Genomic DNA, 9305 nt, shown 5'->3' on the forward strand with positions numbered 1-9305 from the left:
GCTTTCTTTTATCCACCTGCCCCCCGCGTGCTCTAGACTATCTACAGCCGCCGGTTAAATTCCAACTGTGGGGAGCCTGAAGCGGTAGCTGTGGGGACTTACTTTCTCCCTCTTAGGCTTTCTCTCCACCTTAGAAGGCTAGAGGGACCGGGAACTGCAGCTTCGGCTTTTCCCGGATCCCGCCCAGCCGGCTTCTCACTACATCCCTGGGGACCATGGCTTCCTCTGATGTGGCGCGGCATATGGTCTATCAATCTCTTACGGGAATGAAAGCAACTTGTGTCTCCTCCCAACAAAGCAAAGAAGAAAAGACAACAGACGAAAACCCTCGTTGTTTAACTATGACTGGCCATGTGGGTTTTGAAAGTTTGCCTGATCAGTTGGTCAACAGGACCCTTCAGCAAGGGTTCTGTTTCAACATTCTCTGTGTGGGAGAAACTGGAATCGGAAAGTCAACCCTGATAGACACATTGTTTAACACTAATTTTGACAGCTCCGTATCCTCACACTTCCGCCCAAATGTAAGACTTAAAGCCGAGACATATGAACTACAGGAAAGCAATGTCCGGTTGAAACTGACCATCGTAAATACAGTGGGATTTGGGGACCAGATAAATAAAGAAGATAACTATCGACCAATTGTGGATTACATAGATGCTCAATTTGAAGCCTATCTCCAAGAAGAACTGAAGATTAAACGTTCACTCTTTAACTACCGAGATTCTCGAATCCATGTCTGCCTTTACTTTATTTCACCTACAGGGCATTCTCTTAAGCCCCTTGACTTGTTAACCATGAAGACATTGGATAGTCGGGTAAATATTATCCCCGTGATTGCCAAAGCGGATACAATTACTAAAACCGAATTGCAGAAGTTTAAGCTTAGACTCATGAATGAATTGGTCACCAATGGAATCCAAATATACCAGTTTCCGACAGATGATGAAACTGTTGCTAAGCTTAATGCTTCAATGAATGGACATCTACCATTTGCTGTTGTGGGTAGTACAGAGGAGGTGAAAGTGGGAAATAAGATGATGAAAGCTCGCCAGTACCCTTGGGGCATTGTGCAAGTGGAAAATGAAAATCACTGTGACTTTGTGAAGCTCCGGGAAATGCTCATTTGCACAAATATGGAAGACCTGAGAGAACAAACCCATCTTCGACACTACGAAAATTATAGACGTTGCAAACTGGAGGAAACCGGTTTTAAAGACGTAAACCCAGAGAAAAAACCTCTAAGTGTTCAGGAGGCATATGAATTCAAAAGGTATGAATGTTTTGGCAGACTTCAAAGGAAAGAAGAGGAGATGAAGCAGTTGTTTGTGAAGCGAGTGAAAGAGAAAGAAGCTATTTTAAAAGAAGCTGAGCGTGAGCTCCAGGCAAGATTTGAACATCTTAAAAGAATTCATCAAGAAGAAAGAATGAAACTTGAAGAAAAGAGAAGAACTTTAGAAGAGGAAATAAGTGCTCTCAGTAAAAGGAAAGCTGCATGTGAACTAAAAGCCAGTCTTTAAATTCATCTGGTACCAGTTTTCAAAAAAGGCTCTTAAGACCTCCAACTTTATGTAATACAGAAGTTCCAAATTTATGTAGCACAGATGGTTACACAAGCAAAAGTTATTAAATATTTAGAAGTATGCTTTGATTTTCTTTGCTGATTTTTTTTTTTGCTGTTTTCTCCCCTAAGGACTTATCTAGTGGATGACCACAGCAACTAACAATATATGTAGCAATAATGATAATATTAGTCTTCAATTAATATTCCTTATATATTTATTCTTTAAGATAACACTCACATTATCTCTCAGTATTGCCAAAATGTTGCACTTCAAAATTGTACCAAAGGCAAAACTGCAGTACCATTTAAATACCTCACTCAGTACAGTATGAATTATATTCATATACATATATATAGAGAGAGGAATCATCTCTCCACTCCAATTTAATAATTTTAATTATTTAAACATAATGCATAAACTTAACTCTCAGATAATTTCTGAAATAGAAGAAATAACCAAGATTATTTAACCACTTAATAATTTTATGGATGATTTTCATAGGTGTGCTATCCAGTTTGGTAGAATGAGTGTAAGCTTTTGTAATAGTCCTTTATAATGGTTTCCTTCAGAGTGTCACATTGATTAATGTCTTTGTAGTTCCTGTATTGCTGTTATTATGTTTTTATAAATACACAAAGGTCAAAGTACTCAGACATATCAACTTGTTTTCAAGTGATTATAGTCTCATGTGTCTTTATGGTATGAAATCTGATTGTATCCCATTGATTTTGACTATTGATTTGTACCACCTAGTCATTTTCTACTTTTAAATCCTTTCTTTTTTTGTCTGAGAGAGAAAAGGGGAGAAAAAGAAGAGATTGAATCATTTTATATATTTAGCCAGATACATACAAAGAAAAGTTAGTGCTTAGTAAATAACCTTGGACTACTTACTATTTAAAAATATTAAACAAATTTCAGGTAATTCTGTACTGCCCAACTACTCTGTGTGTTTGGATTTAGAGTGCCATGATATTGTTCTAAAAATGAGTGATTTCTAACTCTTAGGTAGCAGTAACAATCTGTCATTAATGTCATCTCTTTGGACTTGTGATATTTTTGATAAATAATTTGACTTGACAAATTTCTGTACATATAAACAAAAACAAATCAATGTCACCATATTGCCTCCCCTACTTGTGCAGTCAGGAAATCAATTTACACTGTCCGCTGAGGGAATCCAGTTCTCTTCTCTTCTTTATACATCTAAGTCTTTTCATGGTTCTAACAATGACAAATAATGGCACAGTAATGAGGAACATGAGCAACATAGTAACTAGGGCAAAGAACCATGTTGGTAACATAGAAATTCTCTTAAAGCCATTAGGAAACATTCAATAGGAACCAGTAATAGGATCTTCAAAGAGTCTGGTTCAGACATTTTGAACAAACTGTTAGGTAACCACATGGAGCACATTCATCATTTATTTTGCTCCTCTCAAGCCTTCAACACTTCAGTACTCACTCTTTTAGAATGGTCTATTCCAAATGGATAGGGCAAGCTGTTAAAGCAGGCTCTGATCCCTGTAATCTCCCAACATAGGACTCTTTCAATCTGCACCAAAAAACAGCTGTTGTAATTAGAAACTACAGAGAGGCAATGCCAAAAGGAACAAAGAAAGGGGAGAAAAATTGTTCTGAATGTACTGGTTCAATGATCTCTTCTTTAAAAAGAACCATACATATAGAAGAAAACAGAAGGAAGCTCAAGAGGGAGATACAAACAAGCAGGACAATTCTGAAACTGCCAAATTTATAATATACTTTTTAAAAAACCAAGCTGTATATAAGAGATTCATGGATTCATATGTAATTTTATTTTCCTCTTTGTATATGGAAATTTTATTTGATTTTTAAAATTCAGAATACAAAAAATGTTTTGTAAAGGAAATATACAAAGCCAACTCTGTCAATACACCCTCTGCTTAAAACTATATTAAGAAAATCTTAAGCAGATATCCTTAACTTAATGAATGAATAGTGCATTTATTAAGCATTGTGCCATTTGCAAAACACTTTGGGATACAAGTAGAAAAACATATGATCTAATCAGAAAATCCCAAAGACTCAACTAAAAAGTTAGTTAAAACAATAATTTTGTCAAAGTAACAATGTAAGTAAATCCACATAAATAATCAGCATTCTGTAAAAAGACATAGTAAGAGATATATGCCCATTTAAAACAATTCTAGAAAGTATAAAATACCTGGGATTGTACCTACCAAAATAAGCCAGAAATTATATGAACAGGACTATAAAAATCAGATTTAAATAATTGGAGAAATATTAATTGTTCATGGGCAGGCAGGGCAAATACAATAAAAATGGCAATTTTATCTGAACTTATTTATCCAATGCCATACCAACTATATTACCAAAAATATTTTACTGAGTTAGAAAAAATAAAATTCATTTGAAAGAACAAAAAGTAAATATCAAAGGAGCTAATGAAAAAAATTGTAAAGGGAGGAGGTTTAGCAGTACCAGTTCTGAAGCTATGTTATAAAGCAGTGTTTATCAAAACTGCTACTGGCTAATAAATAGAAAGTTAAATCAGTGAAATGGAGTAGAATACAACTTGCAAATGACTGTAGTAACCTTGTGTTTGACAAGTGTAAAACTTAAGTTTTGGGGGTAAGAATTCATTATTTGGTAAAAATTGTTGGAAAAGCTGGAAAGTAGTTTGGAAGAAATTGGACATGGACCAGTTATACCATTTACCAAGATGAGACCAAAATGAATACATGATTTAGATACAGAAAGACATTACAAAAAATTTGAAGAATATGGAACATAATACCTATCAGACTTATGCATGGGTGAATGATTTATGAATAAATAAGAGCTATAGAACAGTATGATGTATAAAAATGTACAAAATTTCAATTACATTAAATTAAAAAGATTTTGTACAAATAAAACAAATGTAACCAAGATCAGAAGGAAAGCAGAAAATTTGGGGAAAAATTTTATAGACAGTTTCCCAGAAAAAGGTTTCATGTCTGAATATATAAAGAACCTTGTCAAATCTATAAGAATATTATTGATTCCCCAATTGATAAATGGCCAAAGGATATGAAGAGGCAGTTTTTCCATGAAAAAATCAAAACAATTTATAGTCATATGAAAAAAAATGTTCTAAATTATTATTGACTAGAGAAGTACAAATTAAAACAACCTTGGGATATCATTTTACTTCTATCAGATTGCTAAAATGATTGAAGGGGAAAGAGACAAATGTTGGAAGGAGTGAGGAAAAATTGGGACACTAACTCATTGTTGGTGGAATTGGGAACTGATCCAACCATTTTGGAGAACAATCTAGAATTAAGCTCCCAAATTATTAAACTGTCTATACCCTTTAACCTAGCAATATCTGTTTCTATACTATATCTAATATATGTATGTAGATATGTATGTATATATATACACTATAACTACTATATCTGTTTCCAAAGATGATTATGGGAGGGGGGGGAACCTATCTATATATTCTAAAATATTTATAGCAGTTCTTTGTGGTGGCAAAGAACTGGAAATTACAAAGATGGCATCAATTGAGGAATGACTGAACAAATTGTGATATATCATCATGATGGAATACTACTGTGCTATAAGAAATGAGTCTGATGATTTTAGAAAAACATGGAAAGACTTGCACAAAATAATGAAGAGCAAAATAAACACAACCAAGAGAACATTGTGTACAGCAATAGCAATATTGTTTTAAGAACAACTTTGAATAAGTCATTTTGACTATTATAAATTTTCAAATTAACTGCAAAGGACCTATGAAGGAAGACACTATTTGCAGCCAGAGAAAGACCTGATAAATAGAAGTAAGTACAAAGGATTTTACATATATAGTCACATACATATACACACATATGTACACGTGTATATGTATACACATATAGGTGTGTGTCTAATGGTAGCCTTCTCTAAATTCTAAAGCCGGGGTAAAAGAGAGAAGAAAAAAGGTGAAAAGAAGTTAAGTGATAATTTTATTGTCTATTTAAAAGGAATAGCAAGTAATGGATTTGCAGTTTCATGTGCAATCATATTTTGTTTTTTTCTATTCTGTTATTTTATGGTGCTTTTCTTTTGAACTTTCTTAAAAGTTCAAAATATTTTTTTAAAGAAGAGAAAGGAAGAAAAACAAGACAGTCCCTACTCTAAAAGAGCTCACATTCTAAAGGGGGAGATACATCTTGGAGGTTTCATCTGCAAATCAAGATGGAAAACTCCCATTGTCTTCAGATTGTAGTGGCAAGGCAAATGTTGAGGTCACTTCTCTAATGTCATTTCCACCAGTGAAATGTCAGTTTCTGTTGTGGAATCATTTGACAGTGCCTAGGACTTTGATGGCAAGAACTTTTTAAAAAATCTATCTCAGTCTTCAGTAACTGTGACTGTAGTACCTGGAGAAGTTGCCAGGCTGCATCTCTATAAGGATTTTATCCCAGGATGATTGATGGTTGAAGGCCCAAGGCTAGAAGAATTGCTATTACCAAGGCTCTTGGGTTTCAACTCCTGGTTTTCTCTATTAGAGCCTGAGGGGTGATGGAGGTAATTGTAAACCATTAGTTCTCTTAAATATTTTCCCTCTATCTTATAACCTCCCATTCTAGTTTTTCCTCCCAGAAAATGCTTTATCTTAGAGACTTGTGATGGAGGCTTTAAAAGCCTCTGTTCCTAGAAAAGGAATAGGAAGAATCTTGCTGGCAAGGAGACCTGTAAGAATACTCACAGCTTGGAAAATTTGTCTAAGAACTGCAGCATGATCAGGTCCAGGGTTCTTTTCATTTAAATAGAAATTAGTCATGAAGACATTTTTTTCCTTAATAGCAATAGAATCATTTCTCTTAAGGATTTAATATGGTACCGTTATTTTTGTGAGAAGATGATAGACATGGTTGGTTGTTGTCCTTTGTTCTCAAAGAGCACCAAAATGACCTCACTATGCTAAAGCCAAGTTTCAATGTGTCTGTGACTGATTGGAACAATATGATAGTCCATGTGAACATTTGGGGCAGATACTCTAAATTTGTGCATCCTGCATTTCCTTTGAGCTGTTTCCATTCTGCTTTGCTCACAAAGCACAGCACCTTCTCTGATGTGGGCACACCATGCTGAGTGGTCTTGTGTCAGAGTCTCCCATGTCACACAATCAATTCCAAAGTTCTTGAGAGGGATCTTGAGAGTGTCCTTGTATTGCTTCTTCTGACCATCACATGAGTGCTTGCCTTGTGTGAGTCCTCCATAAAATAGTCTTTTTGGCAAGTATATGGTTTACATTTGAGCAATGTGGCCAGCTCATCAGAACTGAGCTCTCTGAAGCAGAGCTCGGCAGTTTAGTTTGAGAAGGGACCTCAGTGTCTGGTACCCTTCTCCTGCCAGGTGATCTTCAAAATCTTCCTAAGACAATTCAAATGGAAGGGATTTCATTTTCCTGGCATGGCAGTGGTAGATTGTCCAGGTTTCCCAAGCATACAACAATGAGGTCAGTAGAATGGCTCTATAGACCTTCGGTCTGGTAGTCAGTCTAATACCTCTTCTCTCCCACACTTTCCTTCAGAGCCTTGCAAACACTGAGCTAGGTCTGTCAATGCATGCATCAACCTCATTATCAATGTGTACATCCCTGGAAAGTACACTACCAAGGTAAGTGAACTTATTCATAGCATTCAAAACTTCTCCATTTGATGTAAACTCTGGTTCCATGTGTGGTTGGTGTGGTGATGGTTGATAGAGCACCTATGTTTTCTAGGTGTTAATTGTTAGGCCAAAATCAGTACAAGTAGCAGAGAATTGATCCATACTTTGTTGCATCTCAGTTTCAGAGGCTGCATTGAGTGCATGATCATTTGCAAACAGAAAATCATGCACCAACACTCTCTCCACTTTGATCTTGCCTTGTAGCCTTTTCAAATTGAAGAATTTATTGTCAGTGTGGTAGCTGCCACTGATGCCGTGTTCATACTCATTGAAAGCGTTTGACAAACATGGCTGAAAACATCATGCTAAAAAGTATGGGAGAAAGCACACGGCCTTGTTTCACTGCATTGGTCCCTGGGAAGGCATGAGAGCATTGTCCATTATCCAGAACCCAGGCAACCATGCCATCACATGAAATTGATGTACAATGCTGAAGTTCTCTGGGAAACCAAATTCTGACATAATTTTCTATCAGCCCTCATGACTAACAGTATCAAAGGCCTTGGTTAGATGTATAAATGTGTACAGACATGTTCTTCTCCTGACATTTCTCCTGGAGTTGTCAGGTAGCAAACACCATATTGACTGTTCCTCAATCCTTTCTGAAACTGCACTGGCTCTCAGGTAGATGACCATCTTCCAGGTGAAGGATCAGTCTCTTAAGGAGGACTCTGTCAAGAACAATGACTAAGAGAGAGACCCCACCCCCACCCCGTGATTGTCGTAGGACAATCTCTTTCCTTTACCTTCATAGAGGTGGACAATGGAGGCATCCTTAAACTCCTGGGGGATAATCTTTTCTTGCCATGTAACCTGGAAAATTTCAGTCAGCTTTCATATGAGAAAAGAGCCCCATACGCTGTAAATCTCAGCTGTTATAGAATCAGCAAAAGGTGCTGTGCTACATGAAAGGAGCCTAATTTCATTCATAACCTCTTTTTCAGTTGGAATTTCAGCTGGGGAGGGATTGACTTCAACCTGAGCTAAATGGTCAATGGCCTCAGAATTGATTGATGATGGCCTGTTGAGAACACTATGGAAGTGTTTAGCCCATCTCTCTAGTATCATGTCCTTATCACTGATTAGTGATGTGCTCCATCAGCACTGAGTAGTTGAGATGCACCATAGGTCTTTGGGGGGAGGGTGTGTTCAGGAAGGATTGGTACCTCTGGTGTGATGACTGCTGAGCCCTTTTCAGGACTGCTTTCCACCTTTGGTGTCCACCTGTTCCACCCATTTCTCAGCTGTGGCTCTAAGAAGCTGTAGCATGTGCAATAGCCACAACCTGGTAAACCATTTTGGCATATGGGCTAAACCAGATTGAGGGTGATCAAGGGGTCTCAAACTCACTGGTGAGTTAGGGGTCGTGTCTACCCCAAGTATGTGAAAACTTCCCAGGTGGAATAGACAGATGAGAACAATTTGTTCCAATGACCACGAAGGCGGCTGAAGCAGGCACTGTGGAGCGCTTAGAGCTTGGTTAGACATTGATGATGCCAGGATCATCCATTGCATCTTGAGCCATCACCAGTCATCTTGATTCTGTCCTGCCACTGGACTATGTGATAGACATATAGGAAGACCATCTATTGTTCCACCTTCATATAAATACAAGGCTACTCTGAATCCAACCCTATGGACTTTTAGCTAAGTTAAAGTGATGTGTCATTGAATTGTTGTGACATTAGTAACAGATCATCAGATGGAACTGATTTTATGATCTTATTAATTTTCACTAGTCCTACTAAAACCCCTTTTCCTAAGGAATCAAAGTATTAGGAAGGAGTCCACCTAGCACAACCTATATCTGAATAAGAATTTCCCTTAGAGAATTCCAGGAAATGGTTATCTAGCCATTCCTAAAGACATCTAGTGGTCAGTAAAACAGTGTTTCTCCAAGTAACCCTTCCCCCTTTTGAATTATTAGAGCTTTTCCTTCTGTGGAGACTAAATGTGCTATTGTGCAACTACAAACTATTAATAATAATAACCTACATGTATATAATGTTTTAAGGTTTGCAAAGT

At 36.9% G+C, this 9305-nt stretch overlaps 1 protein-coding gene across 2 annotated transcripts; it reads left to right on the forward strand.

Annotated features, from left to right (window-relative positions):
• Nucleotides 1-215: 215 nt before the first annotated feature.
• LOC138156136 (septin-10-like) lies at nt 216-1517 on the forward strand. Of its 2 annotated transcripts, XM_069081360.1 has the most exons (2): nt 216-245; nt 312-1517. In XM_069081360.1, the coding sequence occupies exons 1-2, from the start codon at nt 216-218 to the stop codon at nt 1515-1517; spliced, it is 1236 nt and encodes a 411-aa protein (XP_068937461.1). The 2 variants fall into 2 exon arrangements, with proteins under 2 accessions (XP_068937461.1, XP_068937460.1); XM_069081359.1 differs by having other exon boundaries at nt 216-1517.
• The last annotated feature ends 7788 nt before the right edge of the window (nt 1518-9305 follow it).

Source organism: Petaurus breviceps, unplaced genomic scaffold, assembly GCF_028583685.1.
Source record: "Petaurus breviceps papuanus isolate PSGF00001 unplaced genomic scaffold, PetGlider_PUasm1.0 98, whole genome shotgun sequence".
NCBI classification, from domain to species: Eukaryota; Metazoa; Chordata; class Mammalia; order Diprotodontia; family Petauridae; genus Petaurus; species Petaurus breviceps.

Excerpts from the sequence above, each read along its gene's own strand:
- LOC138156136 (XM_069081359.1), top strand. The coding sequence starts at position 216 with ATGGCTTCCTCTGATGTGGCGCGGCATATGGTCTATCAATCTCTTACG.